At 40.4% G+C, this 17688-nt stretch overlaps 1 protein-coding gene across 2 annotated transcripts in view; it reads left to right on the forward strand.

Annotated features, from left to right (window-relative positions):
* Window positions 1-2175: 2175 nt before the first annotated feature.
* Window positions 2176-17688, forward strand: part of LOC108702465 (zinc finger protein 385C) — a 49385-nt gene continuing 33872 nt past the window's right edge. Inside the window, exons 1-2 of one of the 2 annotated variants that reach the window (XM_041578370.1) lie at window positions 2176-2432; window positions 7656-7931. In XM_041578370.1, coding sequence (XP_041434304.1) covers window positions 7658-7931 — 274 coding nt within the window. In that variant the 5' untranslated portion in view covers window positions 2176-2432; window positions 7656-7657. The remainder of the gene's footprint in view (window positions 2433-7655; window positions 7932-17688) is intronic. The other variant, XM_018237937.2, reaches the window with a different exon arrangement.

Here is a 17688-nt window from a genome sequence, read left to right on the forward strand (position 1 = left end):
ATGGGAGTGACTGTTATTCTTGCGAGCAGGCCCGGACTGGCAATCTGTGGGTTCTGGCAAATGCCAGAGGGGCTGCTATAAGGTGCCATAGAAAGTCAGTATTTACTGGGCTTGTAGGGGCTGTTTGGGCCTCTGTGTACCTGAAATGCCAGGGCCTATTTTAATTCTCAGTCCGGATCTGCTTGCGAGAAATGTTTTATGAAGGGCTTACACCTCTTTATTTGCATTGCTGCTGATGTAAGGGGATAATTATAATAAACTTAGTAGGGAAAATAACAATCTTTGTTTGCTTCTTATGCCTCTGTGCAGTGAATGTGTTAATGGAATCCCAACCCAGCTCCCGTGTGCCGCTGTACGTGACGAAATTAGCCCCCTCTCCCTTTTATTTTCGACACTCGTTGCTATTTATGACTGCACCGACCTGCGCCTGCACATCATTTCAGCCTAATCTCATTTGTTAAGTAGTAGCTCATTCATTATTTACAGCTTATTAGGCAAGCTTACAGAGAAATAAATATGATCAAGGCTATAAATATTCCCCTAATCTTGTAAACTGTCCAGGACATTAAGCGCTCCTCGGGCAGATGAAAATAGGAATTTAAGGGGAGACGACCCCTATGTTAGATGTTTTACCTATGTTATTTTTCCATGTTTTCTGTTAAAGGGGTTGTTTACCTTCCAAACACTTTTTTCAGTTGCACCAACTGATGCATAAATTTAGAATAGTTAAAGAGTCAGGGACCCCACTTCCAGAGCTGCTTTAGAAGGTGAAACTTTACACTTCAATATTAGAAAAATAGTCACAAATAGAAAATGGAAAGTAATTGAAAAAAGTCTTTATATCTGGTGATCTATTTGAAACCAAAGCGATCTAATAACTATAGGGCTCACGGCTTACACTATGTATGTTTGGGACCAGCATCTACATTGGCAGTTAGTTTATTCAGAGGTGCTTGTCTGATTTGCCCTTTCGTCCCATTGGACAGACATCAGTTCACTGGAGTTTAAGGCTATTCTTTAAAGTAGGGATGCACCGAATCCAGGATTTGGTTTGGGATTCGGCCAGGATTTGGCCTTTTTCAGCAGGATTCCGATTAGGCCGAATGCTTCCAAATCCAAATCCTAATTTGCATGTGGAAATTAGGGGCGGGAGGTGAATTGTGTGAATTTTTGTCACAAAACAAGGAAGTAAAAAATGTTTTTCCCTTCCCACCCCTAATTTGCATATGCAAAGTAGGATTCCATTCGGTATTCCACTGAATCTTTCATGAAGGATTCAGTGGTTCGGCCGAATCCAAAATAGTGGATTCGGTGCATCCCTACTTTAAAGTGCCATGTCAGCATTACCCGCCCTGACAACTGGTTCCCACGATGTGAGGCTGAGCCCTGGGGGGTACCTGGAGCAGAGGATAGGAGGGCTAGCCTGGAGACCAGTTGAAATGTAATTTGGGGGAATGCCTTTTAACTGTTCTTGATACTCCTAAAAGCTCAGCTTGAAGGTCAGAGAGTAGGATATGGGGCTCTGCTATATATACTATATATATATATATATATATATATATATATATATATATATATATATATATATATATATATATATATATATATATATATTGTTGGAACAATGGCTAAATGATTGATACAGCATTTTTTTAAATATATCTTATTCAGAAAAGCAGAAGCAACTGGCCTTTTGCAGTAAATATAGATCAGCTATAGATGCAAATTTACCTTTTGTGCGTTGCATGTAAATGCATTCAAATTGCAGGTCTCTGAATACATTGATTTAGTAATTATAGGTGACATGGTAGATGTCCAGAGTTCCGCGTAATAGCCAGTAAGCAGCGCACACACGCACATACATATTTAAATATATACATATATGTATATGAATTAGAGCATTTGGATACATACAATATAAGCTGCAACATAAGTTTAAATTTCAGTCAATTAGAGGCTCTGCCTATGGGCATGTTCTCTAGCGCAGCATTTTAGTTGATTTATAGGAAGTGCTTATTGAATGACTGCAAATACAGAAGGGGTTAAGAGATTTATCCACACTCAAGTACTTTGGAAACCCTAAACCGTTTGACTGCCCAGTGTCCCTTACCCAGTGGCATGACTTGGCAGCGAGAGACATACTATAAACTGTGCCAATTGGCACCCCTCGCCCATCCACTGTGACAGTTCCACCTTTCTCTCCCCTATTCGCCCACTGCATGGAAAGCAGAAAGAAACACAATAATAATAATAATAATAAAATATTCATGTAGAACAGCTGACTTAATTCCCCCTCATAACATGACTTAAAGGCCGTGGCATGGCTCACATTCCTGTCTCCGGGTCCTTATCTCCCAGCGGCAGCAGCTAAAAGAGAGGGGGAACCTAGGAGCAAGAGAAGGGAAGGACTTGAAGAAGCTGGACACCTCCAGGTAGGAACCTTTTCCCAGCATAATACTCGGTGCCTCCAGATGGGACCAGAAGGGAAAGCCAAGAACAAGCAGCCTATGGGTTATAAAGGGGGTTGAAATGTAAATGCATGATACTGGAGGATTGTGATGCAGGTTAATAGATATGTAGCTGGAGTGTGAAGGAAAGAGAAATCTGGGACAGTAGAGTGAGGTTGTGCAGGTCAGGGATGGATACCACTCTTTCTGCTGTTTGGTGAGATGTAGTTGAACAAGATCTAAAGGGCTTCTGGGCTATTTATAGGACAGTCATAAACAAATGAACTTGTGATACAGAGGGGGTGCAGGCCACTGGTTCTCGTGGGTCAGCATTTATGTACTTGCCAATCCTAGAGAGAGAAAACACTTTGGCAACATTTCTACCTTCCATCAGCTGTGCCATCTGTACGGCTCGAGTCGATGGCATCCCCTCCGGCTCAATCCCGGTTTTGGTCACAAGGCTAGCTGTGAAAGGGTTAATGGAAAAGTACACGGCACTCTAATGTAAGAACGACATCAAGCCGAGTGTAGCATAGGAATAGGTGCTCAGACACAGCTTCATTTACTGCAGAACAGTAACTTCAAACTAGATGGTCTGCAAAAGTGCAAAAATAGGGCTGATTGCGGCGTTTTGTCCTTGTCACACTTCCATTGGCTTCACACATGAGGCCTTCGGTCTCTAGAGGTCAAATATTTACTATTTCAGGGTCCTAAATTTCTTGTCCGAAATATAAAGTCGTTGGCAAAGGTTCTTTTTCCCCCTGTATACTTCTGGGCAACATGCTAACACTACATATGAAAAATCCATTTTGTCTCATTGATAAACCAAGTACAATGAACGTGCAATTTTTGTGTGGCAAATGGCCATGTCTGCTAGCTATTATTTCCCCCCCCCCAGGGTTCCATGGTAAGAAGGGCCCACTACTAGTGATGGGCAACATTTTTCACACAATGATGTCAGGAAAAAAATTGTCGCCCATAGACTTCAATGGATTTAGTGAATTGTTCACCATTTTGTGAATTTTCTGACAATATGGGTCAGATTCACCCATCACTACCCACTACTACTTGGATAGGAGGCACCAATACCCATACAAATCTGTTTTGAGAAATTGTGTTGAAGCTTTGCTGATTGTTTGCTGTATTTCTGTGTGAGTGCTCTGGACCCAAACCACTCAACCAAGAACCCTGCATTTATCTGCTCTTCATTTCAGGGTTCTGTTGGGTTGGAACAGGCTTATTGAATGCATTACACACAGGTTGCTATGCATGTATGGATGCAAGTACCTTTGTCATTACAAAAGGTTTCAATGTGTTACTGCACTCATGCCTTGGGTGTGAAGGGGAATATATATACACAGTATATATATGGTTGGTATTATTATACATTCACGTGTAAATGAGTATGTCATACAAATAGTGTACAACGAGTTCTTGGGTAACTTGGGGACTTCGAATCCCATGGAAGGTCAGGTCTAGATTCAACTGTCCCGATTGTCTGTCAAGTGTCCTGAGCCAAGAGTCCAAGACTCTCAATCATTTAGGTTTTGCCTTGTTGGAGAGAAACTTGCTCCCAATTCATTATAGCATTAAACTGACCTGTACATAATCTTATAATCTCATGTCGCTTGTATAATCTTTTCAACGCCGTCCATTGGTACTCAGTGGTCATGGACATTGTGTTCCTCAAGCCTTGTACCTTCATTGTGCTACTGTTACACATTCTTTCAATGACAACAAATCATCACTTGGATTTAAACTGGACACAGTGTTTTTTATTTACATGAAAAATAAGTCTCAGAAGCAGATCCTGCTCAGCAACAACTGTGTCTGGTGCTGGACTCCCATCTTCTACATTATGAGCCCATGGAGGCCTGTCTTGGCCAACAAGGTGGAGAACATCGTTGTGTATTTTTGTGCTGCCTGAAAGTGTATGAGCACAAGGCTACAAACCATAAAGTGCTGTCATAAATATAGATATACCATGACCTGTATAAATGAAAATCTTCATAGTCATACTGTCATAAAATGAACCTTATTTTTAGCGGTGGAATCTTGAATTGTGTGCTGTATAATATTGGGCAAGATACTTTAGACCATCGCAAATAAAATACATTTTCTCAGCCAGGCACAATTGCTTTTGGGTTTCATTTTTTATATTTTGTGGTTATTTAGCTTTTTATTCTGCAGATCTCCAGTTTGCAATTTCAGCAAGCTTGTTGCTAAGGTCCAAATTCCCCTAGCAACCAGAGACTGGAATATGAATAGGAGAGGCCTGAATAGAAAGATGAAAGATTTCAGCAGGTATCTGGTTGCTAAGGCGCAAATTCCCCTAGCAACCATGCACTGATGTGAATAAGAGACTGGAATATGAATAGGAGAGGCCTGAATAGAAAGATGAGGAATAAAAAGTAGCAATAACAATAAATGTGTAGCCTTACAAAACATTTGTTTTTAGATTGGGTCAGTGACCCTCTTTGAAAGCTGGACAGATCCAAACAAAGGTGGCAATTACTTGAAAACCTATAAAATAAATAATGAAGACCAATTGAAAAGCTGCTTAGATTTAGCCATTCTATAACATACCAAAAGTTAACTTAAAGGTGAAGCACCCCTTTCAATCCCTTGCTACCCCCCTTATAAGTAGAACATAAATCCAAAGCTCTAAAGGCAGTTTTCTTTGTGCCTGAAGAATTGTACGTACAGTGGCAAGTGAGAATAAAAATCTAAAAATAACATTTTCTTTTTTTCTATACCTGTGCGACGGAGCTTTGTTTTCTGCAGAACTGTACAAAAAGCAATTTACCTGGTAGGTGTTCTCCAAAAGGCTGTCATTTGGATTTCTTGTATTCTGACACGAGGCCCAGGGAATGGAATGTTATGGCAAACGATTAAAACATCACGTTTGGCTGAACCCAATACACAAGCATGAAGAAGCCTAATATTCTTCTTTAGACAGTTACTCTATTCTTTAACTGGCCACATTTTATAACCTTTTATTGAATCTATTCATTAAATAACACATAGGGGCAGATTTATCAAGGGTCGAATGTCGAAGTAAAAAATACTTCGAAATTCGACCATCAAATTAAAATATTTCGACTTCGAATATCGAAGTCAAAGGATTTTTCACCGAATTTGGAAGTTAAATCGAACGATTGTAGCATATGAACGAACGATTTTACTTCAATGTGTGAAGACTTAAGGTGGCCATACACGGAGTGATCCGATCGTTTCCTTGAGGTGGGCAATATGGGGCTGATCCGATCATGGGCCCTAGGGCCCAACGATCGGATCCTAACGAATGGGAACGTGCGGTCGGATCGCGGGACAGTATCGACTTACAGATGCTGCCGCGATCTGACTGGATTTTTTGTCCCATCCGATCGAGATCTGGCCGATTTTCAGCCAGGTCTCGATCGGGGAAGCCCGTTGGGGGGGCCCCATACACGGGCCAATATCAGTCTGTCGGCAGCTTTTATCGGCCCGTGTATGGCCACCTTCAGAAAAATGCATTAGAAGGTCCCCATAGGCTAACATAGCACTTCGGCAGGTTTCATTTGGCCAACTATTGAAGTCAAAGTTTTTTTAAAGAGAAGTCGTAGTATCCTATTCAATGGTCGAAGTGTCCAAAAAATTACTTTCACATTTTTTTACTTCGAAAATTCCCTCGAATTCACTTCGACCTTTGATAAATCTGCCCCTTTTATTTTACCATTGTGAGAATTCTAATACTTGGGCCCACAAATCTATAATTAATACTGTACATACAGATGAAGAATTGTCCATATTGCCCTTATGTTGCCATATGTGACCCCCACGGGTAATAGCAGTTGGCAGTGGGAATGAAACTGCCAGATCCCTTCCCATTCACACACACTGAAAGCAGCTCTCACAGAAAAGCTCATTTGCCATTACTGAACATAAAACACTGAAGGGGGAAAGTAATTAAAATCGCTAGCGTTGTTTAAAATGGCAGTTTTGCCAATGAAATTTTATTACATACAGTACACTGCGAGGAAGTCGTTGAGGTCTCACATTGGTCATAAACCAATTTAAATATTAACAGTTCCCCATAAAAGTAGGTGCAAATTTGTCCTTCGTTGGTTAATGACACACAAACTGAAACTGTTGATTTATAGATATTGCACCAATGCAGCTACCCATACCAACCAACCAGATCTTTACTTTCATTTCCTAGCTTGTAGTAGACCTGTTTGAAACAAATTGCTGATTGGTTGCTATTGGCAACAAGACTTTACTATGATAGTAAATGAGCCCACAATACCCTTTGGCAGCTAAGGTGGGAGTGTTTGTAATCCGGGGCGTTTTGGGGGTCCTTGCCACTCTGAGGCAGCCTTTCTGATGCCACCCTACCTTGAACCCGCTGTGAGTGGGGGGTGCATTTATAATGCAGAGGGCGCAATTGCAAATTTGCAAATGTTCACCTCTTTCGGAATGCATGAGCCGGTAGAGAAGGTTGCTTACAAACTGAGCACTCCATCTTCTGCCAGTTTTGGGGTACTGCAATTTCAAGTCTTCGGCCTGTTTCCTTTTGTTCTCTTTATTTGCACAGGCAGGCGGCTATAGATTAATGAGTGTGTGGAGCTCACCGTCAGACTTCATTATTCTATATTAGGACTTCAAAAACTAATTGCATTGCTAGTTAATAGGGTCAATCAATATCAGAGCTCACAGTGCCTACAAGGAATACAGACATAAATGGTGTTGTCTGTATGTCTTTGGACAATTAATAAGCTTTTTGGGGGTTTTCTAAGCCTCATAAACAGTTTGGTGCATTCGCTGCATGGAGTGCAAGGTTTCATAGCTGCAGTAGGATCAAGCTTACAGCGATAGGGCTCTAGTCTGTCACTCATGGCACTGCCTGGTTGCTAAGAGGTTGCTAGGCAGGACTGTAGCAGCCAACGTCATATGGGAAAGCTACTGGTTCAATTGAATTTGGTGGTACAAAAAAAGCAAATTTCTGCTTGTCTAAGGGTTTATTGAGTCTTCCTGCTGTTTTAAATGACTGAAGTTGCTAAGTGCTTGCACATTTTCTGAGACTGCTTTACTCTTCTTTATGGGGTGGGTCATTTAGAGAATTATTTCAGCATGCTTTTAGTACTCCAAGAACAAAGAGTACAGGTGCAAGAATTGTAACCAAAAAAAACCCTCAGTATTCAGTTCTTTTATTTCTCCCCACTCCAGCTATGAAACGCCCTGCAAGTCTGACACATTCCACTGACTCTACCATTCCCATGTGTGAGAGCGGACAGACGGACACCCCGGCATTGGAACTCCAGTCGAGGAGGGAGAAAAAGCTGCCGTCTTTCACCCTGTGTGACGTCTGTAACATTCAACTAAACTCTGCTGTTCAAGCTCAGATCCATTATAATGGCAAGTCCCACCAGAAACGCCTCAAGCAGATCAACCACGGGAGAAGCCCCTCCGTTCATGGTAAGGGAGCCCTGCGCCCAGTCAAAGGTATAATATATTTATTTGTTGCTTCTGTAGATAATGGCCACTTTTCATTATTTCCCATGAAGGGAATTAGACACAATCATACTGGATCCTGTGTGTTAATATTTTTTATTATGAACACTGCTCTGTTTACCAATTGTGCTCCAAGAAACCTATCCTAATTTATGGCCAAGGAAGAGAAATTTGCTCTGCTTCAGAGATTTGAGGGCTGTGCATTAGTGGACAGGGAAATCTACTCTGGTGTAATGGTGACACTATTGCACCAGCGTTCGTGGCATCATGAGATGGAAACGGTTAATTATATAAATGATTTCCTTATAAACGGTGAGTAACTGATTTTAATAGACAAACAAAAGAAATTCCAACGTTTCAATAACATCATACTGATCTTCCTCAGGGATTTCCCATGTTTGGCACCAACCAGCCTCATCAGCAAGTGGGGTTCAAGTGGTTATTCCCCCTTTTTTTTAAGACCAGGGACAGCAGACACCCCATGCCAACTAAAGAACTGCCAGGGAACACATTAACATAGAAAGGGAAAGTATGGCCCTTCTAACATTGTGAATGCCAATTTAGATCATGTTTAAATCAATTCATGTGAAGCTAATGAAATAGGAGTTCACACATTTCAGATTTGAACACAAATGTCATTGGATTCCTTCTTATAGGCATATATTACCCCTTGGGAATGTCAGGTGTGAAAGTTTGAAGCTTCCCAATCTTGAGAGTCATTGTATAACAGTGTTCCCATATGGGAGCTTATACTGATACTTATACTGATAGTTACCCCATTCCTGCCACCCAGCTGAGCATGAAGGAGCCGTTCATTTCTCTGGATACAGCATTATGCAAATGTAATTATGCTAATATCTCCCACACTGCATGGGCTCTTGGTTACAAGGAGACTGGATGTGCCCCATTTCCATTCCAAAGTAATAATCTCACCTATTATAATTATTAGCGTCCATTGAAGGTGGCAGCGGAACTCACATGATGAAATCTCAGTTATTTGGTTAAATGATACAGTTGTTGACAAAACTGCGGAAGTTCAATGGGCTCACTTGTCTTGTTGCTCTGCTTTTCTCTTGTGAAGTGCGTGGGGTGCACCTTTAGGTACCTACTGTGCAATAAAATCTATAGAATTATACCCACTCTACAGAAATCCACCCACGATAGTGCTGCCGAGCTGTCACCTGCAGTTTTCACTCTCTGCTCATAGAATAAAGCTAAATATTTGCTCTTTGTGCTGATTCATAAAGCTGGACTGTAGGACACAAAAGGAATAATCGAATCTATTGTCAGGACACCTCTGATTTTCCCTGCTCTATGCCTTTAATATGGATTTGACTTGCCTGTGCCAATCAGCATCCCAGGCGTCTGAATATTGCGTATTTGGTAAAATAAGCCGCTCAGGATCTATAGTCAAATGGAAAAATTCTTCCATTATACAGTAGAACCTCCATTTTTATGTTTAACAGGGGACGATAAAAAAATGGTGCAATATCTGTGAAAATGTAAAATCAGGGAAATGCATTATGCATTATATATATATATATGTATTTCTCTATATATATATATATATATATATATATATATATGTATATATGTATATATATAGGTGGGACTACAAAAAATTTGTGTAAAATGAAGGAAAACGTAAAATTGACGGATGTAAAATTGAAGTTTCACTGTACTAAAAGGAAGATGGGATATAAAGATGATTTGGACTGGTGTGGAGGGCTGGCAGCGTATCTGGCAGTGAAGATGTTAAATAGAGTGGCAGTAAGAGGTTATTTAAGAGAACAAAGCTCTGTGGATGAATGTAGTGCATCTGCTCTGACAGCAATCATTAGAACAAGTGGAGAGGCTTGAAAGAACAGAATTGCACTGAGAATGCGGTGTTTCCCCCTGTGCCAGACACACTGCAATCTTCTCCTTTAATTCCCCACTCCCTTTGTGCCCATCACAGGATCCACTCACTTTTATTTTTTATACTTACTCTAGAATGTATTGGATTTGCTAATGGTTTATTGCCATGGAGTGATTCTGTCCTCTGTGTAACCTGTTTATGTTGCCTCACTCAACTTGTGCATTATACGTCTGAAATTCTCATTTAACTTCACACACCAGGGTTGTCTATTGAGGAACAACACAGAGACCCTAAGTGATATTATATTGCCCCACTCACTCCAATTCTGGCACCCAGGGCATCAGTATTGATACAGCAGCTTGAGTTTGAAGAGCCAGTTGGAATGGAAGTGATCTCTGATCTCTCAGACTGCCCATGGTTCCCTTGTACTCAGAAGTAGACCCAATTAATCTGCCAGTCAGGCCATATCTGCAAATTCATGGAGCAACGACGAGCCTGACTAGTTAAAATCAAGTCAAGGGTTCCAAAGATTTGGAAGATTTTTTTGTTTTGGGTGATGGAGAGGGGCCACGTGCAATATGGCAAATCCTTATGACACACTAGGAGCTGGTTTGTACTTAGCAGCGCTCCATTTTGCCAAAGACTTCTACAGATGTTGAGCCATGCACATGAATTTATATTTCTCTTTATTTGTTATTGATTAGGTTATTTGCTTATTCTTCTGGGGGATGGACAGTAAAATGTAAAAGAATAGCCTCACTTACTGAGATTTTGTTGACTGTCCAACCCCCTCCGAATTATATCCATGAATAACATATTGGATATGTTGACAGCAGGAAACTATAACTATTAGAAACTCCCAATAATTATTTTTCTTATCTATTCTCTGACTGATTGAGTGGCCCGATAGCTCCAAAATAATAACTGAACTGAACATTTATGTTCTGATGTGAAGCATGGACTCCAGCCACAATTTACATGTTACTCACTTTAAATTTGATCATATTCACTTCATCATGGGATGCTATTGTATGAATGAAATAGAACTTATTAAGGATATTTATGCATAATGTACCATTTGTTATTGTCATGATTGTTAGCAGATTAGTCGAGGCAGTTGTTGCTTTCAACATATTCGGACTCCCATCCTGAATCTGATGGAACCAGAACAAGCTCCATTAGCTGGATTCAAGCAGAACCTATTGAAGTTGGCATCCAATCAATGTTCTGTATACTGTACCGATCTGTGTGGTTAGATCCAATTAACGTTGATGACAACCCAACAGCACGTGAAGTCAAACCATCGGAATGAACTTAAGAGGCCGTGCAGTAACAATAAGAAATAGAAACGAATGACTGGCCGGCCAGTCTAAAATGTGAGTACAGCTAGGGGATCTGTTATCCGAAAACCTGTTTTACAGAAAGCTCAGAATTACAGAATGGCCAACTCCCATAGACTCCATGTTATCCACATAATCCACATATTTAAAAATGATTTCTTTTTTCTGTGTAATAATAAAACAGTCGCTTGTACTTGATCCCAACTAAGATATAATTAACTCTTATTGGAAGCAAAACCAGCCTATTGGGTTTATTTAATGTTTAAATATTTTTTAGTAGACTTAAGGTAAGATCTGTTACCTGGAAACACCCAGGTCCCAAACATTCTGGATAACAGGTCCCATACCCGTCCTTTGATTTATTCTAGAGGACGTAACCAAAACGGAACATTTCTAGTGTTTTTTTGGCAGTGTTTCCCTGTGCATTTCCAGTCTATACCCACTTACTGGCAAAAGACTCGGCGGCAGTGTATTTCCTATTCAAGTGAGATAAAAAGGCTTGTTTTTATCACCATGGTTGTACCTGGGAGGAGTCCAGCAAAATCCCGGGTGTGCTATATTCCTGGATGTTTATCACTGGTTCTATAATTAAGTAACATTTAATTGTGCATCACTATTGTCACTGCCATAGACACAGTCCAAATAACAAGCATCGGTTGCTCCTTGTGAAATAATATATACTAGGTCTTATTTTTTCAGAAGCTGAATCAGACAATATTTATCATTTGCATAATTATGACCCACATTTTGTGTCCTTGTCAGCAGTGTGAATGTGCAGTGTAGTGCTAAATGCAGCAGCAGCAGCAGAGGTAACCAGCATTGTGTCCTTTCTTCTCCCTTATTTCTTCCATACACAAAACAAAACCCATTGTGTACATAGCTTGTATTCTTGATCCTGTCCTTGCACTATATTTATATACTCACCATTTATATACACAGAGTATACAGATTCTCACAGCAGCTCTGCAGCAAAGGCTGGAATCAATTATGTCAAATTGCAGGACACCCTTTGTGCCATATTAAACATACAGGTCAGGTCCATTATTTACTCTGTTATTAGTCTCCCATTAAAGACGTCTGATGGACTGACTGTTGATTCTATTTTTGAGCTGCTGGGTATAAACTCTACACTTTGTTTCCTATGGTTATGGACCTAAGGTTGAATTAAAGAAATATAAGTGTTAGACTCGTGAAAGCCATTATAGATTAGATCTGCATACTTCAAACATCCTATTCATTTTGTTTTATTCAAATTTCACATAGAAAATAGTGAATGTTTGTGGTGTATAATGTTTCTATTAAGCCAAACTGGATTACTGGGTGCCTTATCTTTGTTCTCTAAAGCCATGGCTGCCTTTTGATGTTTTAGACTTGTCTAATGAATTATCTACAATGAATTTTGTCTGTTGTACTTGAGAAATGCACGGATCTGGTAAGACCTCCAAGCAAGCAAATCAAAGTCTGTTCTTGATAGGGTTTCTCAAATAACTAGAGGAAATGTATCTTTATTTGGCCTGTTCCATTTTTGTGGGTACAGGGTGAAGCCAGGCCTATGCTAATGCTTCCATATCCTAAAGCCAAATCCTGGCAGCGCCTTCCACAAGACTCAGCTGGCCTCCAAAATGGAATGTGTAGACTTCATTTGACTGGCACGGTTGACTTATTTTATGAGACTGATTCGTTCAGACTGGGTTACAGGAAAATACCTTACCCAAAAAATTGCAGAGAAGCTCAGGATGAACCAGACAAGGGTAAATCAAGCAGCCATTTGCAAAAAAAGAGTATATTTAATCAATTGTAGCACTAGTTTTTTGTTTTTAGCTGAGCCTAAAGCCAGATTGCTGAGCTGGAACTGGAGATCTTTATAACTATCTGTCCATATTAGAAGATTCAACTCTTCTGATTTAGGTTTATCCTCTTCCCAAAATGCTATGCAGCTTTTTTCTTAAAGAGGATCCTGCTGTATTTTGTATCCTGTTAATTACATGGATATCCTAGTGCTTTGAACATTGAACAGGGATCTGTGGATTTTTCACTTCCCCCAACAATATAAATTATTTTATAGGAAAAATGTTATTGTCTACAATCCCTGTGTCTTTTGCCATCCAGCAGCACTTGCCTCAGCCAGCAGAGGTGCCACCATTATTTTTAAATTAAGATGACAACATGCCTTGTTCAACAGTACTGTTTCATTTAATGAAGAGATTAACTAAGAGAAATTGAGAAAAGGGGGACAGAAATGGTAGTGTTTCTATTCCAGCCGGAACAGTAATAACAAAAACCAGTTATGAACTCACCAGGATAAGTCCCTCAAGTGAAAGTCCTGGTTGGCAAATACATGATGAGGCAGAAAGATTTGTGATGAAAAGCAGTTTTCCAGATCTTGCCTTTAGACATGTGGTGAAGAACGGGATATACACCAAATATATACAAATACTGATAAGTACAAGAGGGCCCTGCTCATTAGAGCTTCCAGTCTATAAGGAGAGGAATGTATATGATACAAGTTGTGGGAATTTTTCACATCTGCCCTTCATATGTTCTTCATTCCAGATTGTTGGATCATGTTCAGCCATATAAGTGTTACACTGATATATAAAGAAAAAAGCTCTTGATGTGATTTTAGTTTCATTAAAATTAGTCAAGAGATCAAATATATTATTTAGTATCAGAGCAGGGCAAAGCCTTTAACACTGCCTTTGTCTACCTAGAATCCTCTGTGCGTAACATTTGGCAGGCCAGGTGATATCTTTCTTTCTCCTGTAGCAAAACCTCTGGATCTAGTGTCTTCTTCTCTCTGGAAAAAAAATTCTGTGAAATGGTTCATTCGTAGACATTTTCTTTCCACATTCTGCGGTTTCAGATTCTCATTTCAGCTCCTTGCCCTGGACTCAAATTAACTGTGAGCAGCTTTTATTTCTTTAAATAAAAGGTATTGATTTCAGATCACAGTCTCTAAGCAGCTTTTTTCCACCGTCTCTGTTTTTTCACATCTACACTTGGCTGGTTTTTTTTAGAGCTGGAGTCTTACAGAGATGCAGAGAGTGTGGAGACTGCAATACTGTTGTGTTGGCCCTCAGATGTCCTAAAAAGCCAGCTGTAAGAAACATTGCCTTATCTGCAGGCACCCAGACATGGAATGAGCTTAATGACCCAAAGAAAGGCCTGATCTGCAGGTTCATAGGCTGTAACGGAGCAGAGATTGCAGAAAAGCTCTCCCCTCTCTTTATCTGCATACTGAGGTGGAACAGCAACTCCAGGGGAAAAAATCATCAGTTTAGTAGAACAGTTTAAATATATTTATATAAATTTGAAAGATTATGTAGGCTGTCCTGGCTAGCTGAAAACATAAAGTTGACTGCAACAAAGAGAATAATGTCCCAATGGCACCCTTCTTGTGGCACCCAAGCCTTTCCTACATGGGATAACCATCAGTCTCATCATCAGTGTGTAGATAACGTACAACATAAGATGAATTAGAAGGGATGATTGGGGTGCCATATTCTCCTCCTGACCAAGTCATGGGGTGCTCATGACTAGGTAAAATAGACACCCTGCAGAACATGATGAGTGGAGAATCTTGTAATGATATCCCATCATGCACTGCCTATTGGTACAAATGTAAATATGTGGTTTTAGTGAGGCCGAGGCTTTTATTAGAATAATACCCAGGCCGTGCATTAGGCAAGAGTGGGGCGGAAAAGATGTGTCTGTTTGGCAGAGACCTGTCACTTTGATTTACTGTTAGAAGGCAAAGCTTTTTATGTGGCGAGACAGTAAATCACAAGCAATATAAGCATGGCTTGTGATCCTCACTAGTGATTCCATAGCCAATTATTTCAGGGCCTCTGTAAAATACAAGGTGTCATATTTTGGCTCTCGTGGTGCTGCAATTTAATGGTCTGCTGTTAAGAGAATGAGAAGCATTTCATGCGGAGAGAAGCCCCCAAACACTAACCCTCTAAATATGACCCAGTGCAGCAAATGGGGGCAATGCCTGGTGCAATATTGGCTCAACAGAAATGATTGTTACCAATAAAATCCAAATGGGCAACACTGTAGGGTTCTAATGCAATTAGCCAAACCACTCAATTTTAGTGAATTAAAGAGTTTAAAATGAATAAAATGCAGGTAGTGATGTAAATACTCAGTTTGTTTTATCTTTGAAACCATTGCCATGTGTCCCGGTGTATTGATTAAATCCCCTCAATACCCAGGTCTTATCTGCTCACATCCAGCTGCAATGTTAGTATCACGGGAATGGGTTGGCGTGGGCTTCCAGCACAATGGAGTACAAAGAGTTGCACCTTTCTTTACAGGTGAATCAAATCATATGTATCTAGTGAGTTCTGTTAGTATATAAGTGAAGGGATTGGGCAAAATGTTGAAAAATAAAACAGCGCCAGGATGGCTACTGTAAAGCAAGTCCATATCTCTCTGCCATAGCATGTCTGACAGGTGCATTGATTTTCAGCGGAGAGGCTTAAACAACGTTAGCATTGTTTCAGAGCGAGATTGCCTTGTGGCTAATTGAAAATGAAATCTGAGAAAGCCCAGGGAGCAGTCAATAGCTCTCTCTTGGGTAATGAGCACAGATAGCTCCCCTGTGGACAATAACACAGGACGGCTCCATCATCATCGTTCCTCGCAAAGAGATGCCTTTCCCAAATAGAGGCAGTCATCCATCTGCATCCAGATCCTATCTCCCCAACTATGGAGTCACTGGCATCTGATTTTTAGGCAGCATGATTAAAAAGTTAGGGTATTAAATTTCCCCGTGGCAGCATGATATATAGGCCTCTAAACACAGGCCTTCGTTCTTACAGCACAGTCTATTAGAGGGAAAACTACTTTCTTTGCTGGTCTCAGGTCTGTGTAGAATGGGTAGGAGCTTTAATAATGCCTTATTTGAGGAGGTTGCATTTAGTCAGGTACTTCATGTCATATACTGGTATCACAGGCTTTATATTAACTCATGTATATTGAGATATCTTCTTCTTAGCCCTTTCCTATTTCCCCAGGAGGAGTATGTGTGCATGAAATGATTTTCGATGGTCATGCATGAGATGATTGGCAATGCTGCGGTGGCCAAAAATGATGTTGAGTCTACTGTTTGCATGAGAACTTCACCTGGTGCCTTGCAACCCACCAGTAAGCAGTATGACTGGGGCAGCATTTGTGTATAATACATGCACAGAGGGGGGATATTTCATAGAAATGAAAACTCTTTGTACATTCTTCCCCCTTGAGATAAAACCAAACGGGAACGCCAATCTCCATTGCACTTAATGATGCCAAGAAAACAAAGATGTATTGCAGCATTTGTTAACTTTTCTCTATTTTGTCTTTCACAACACCCTGGACTTGGGTAAAAAAAAAAATCCCACCACTTCCTAAAGAAGAGCAAAAATCAGGAGTAGATGTTTGAGTAGATGCTATCATTAGCTCCAGGTCTTTGTCGGAGCTGCTCCACAGTGGCTGAAGTCACTAGAGTATAAAACCCATTATGGTTCCTGATTGTGCTTTAATGGTATTTAATGATCTGTAATGTCCATTGTTCTTCAGTGAATAGGATCCTTTGAGAACAAGTGATGCATATAATGGGATGATCAGGACATTTCTTGCAAGGTGACCCCCATTGAATCCTGTAGGGGCTGCTGCGGGCACAAACAATGCTTATTGAAATGAGGGTCATCTCTGCAATCTGAAGTCAATTTATAGGGGTTCCGTCATGCCAAGTGACTGCTTGCCACCTGGGGGCACATCCTCTAGTCTCAGTTTTGTAAGTAGGATGGTACCAGAAAGCTAATGTTTCCCTAAATGTTCCCCCCGCTTATTTAAGGTTAGAGGGTGAAGCTGGCAAATGGGTCTAAATAATAGGGCTATTAGACACAGACTCAGGCATACATATGCATATGAACACCAGCTGCGCTGAACTACTGCTCCCATCATTCTTAGAGAACCAGTCGCACGTCTAGATAATCTCCAGTGTATTTGTCTGCAGACAAATCTGTAGATTGTAGGCTGTTTGGAACAGTGTTTGTTTCTCTATTATGAGGGCCATTCGTTGTTAAAGTGTGACTATACAGTTCACTACACAACCCGAGAACAAACACACATTTGGTACTTGCACGGGACATTTTTTGTTGATTTGCCTCTGTATAAATTTGCCCCTACATTGGGCTTATTTCTGCATGCTCAGGAATCCATGTGCGATATATATATATATATATATATATATATATATATATATTGTGCTGTGTATTGTTCACTCAGTGTGAGAGCCATACAGTGTTACAATGTGGCCCCAACTGAGCTTATTATAAAATGTTATAGCGGGTGTAGAGTTGTGCAACTGTAATAGGATGAGAGATGATGTTGCCTCCAGTTGAGAGCACTGGCAGCATCTGTTGGGCACAGCAATCTATTGGGCACAGCAGCTGGCTTGTTTTTCTACCATTAAAATGAGTTATTTTGCCCATTTATGAGTTCTTTCAGGCGTTACAGCCCTACAGTCTAACTCTTGCCAAATCCCTTAATAGAGGCAACT

This window comes from Xenopus laevis, chromosome 9_10S (assembly GCF_017654675.1).
Source record: "Xenopus laevis strain J_2021 chromosome 9_10S, Xenopus_laevis_v10.1, whole genome shotgun sequence".
NCBI lineage: Eukaryota > Metazoa > Chordata > Amphibia > Anura > Pipidae > Xenopus > Xenopus laevis.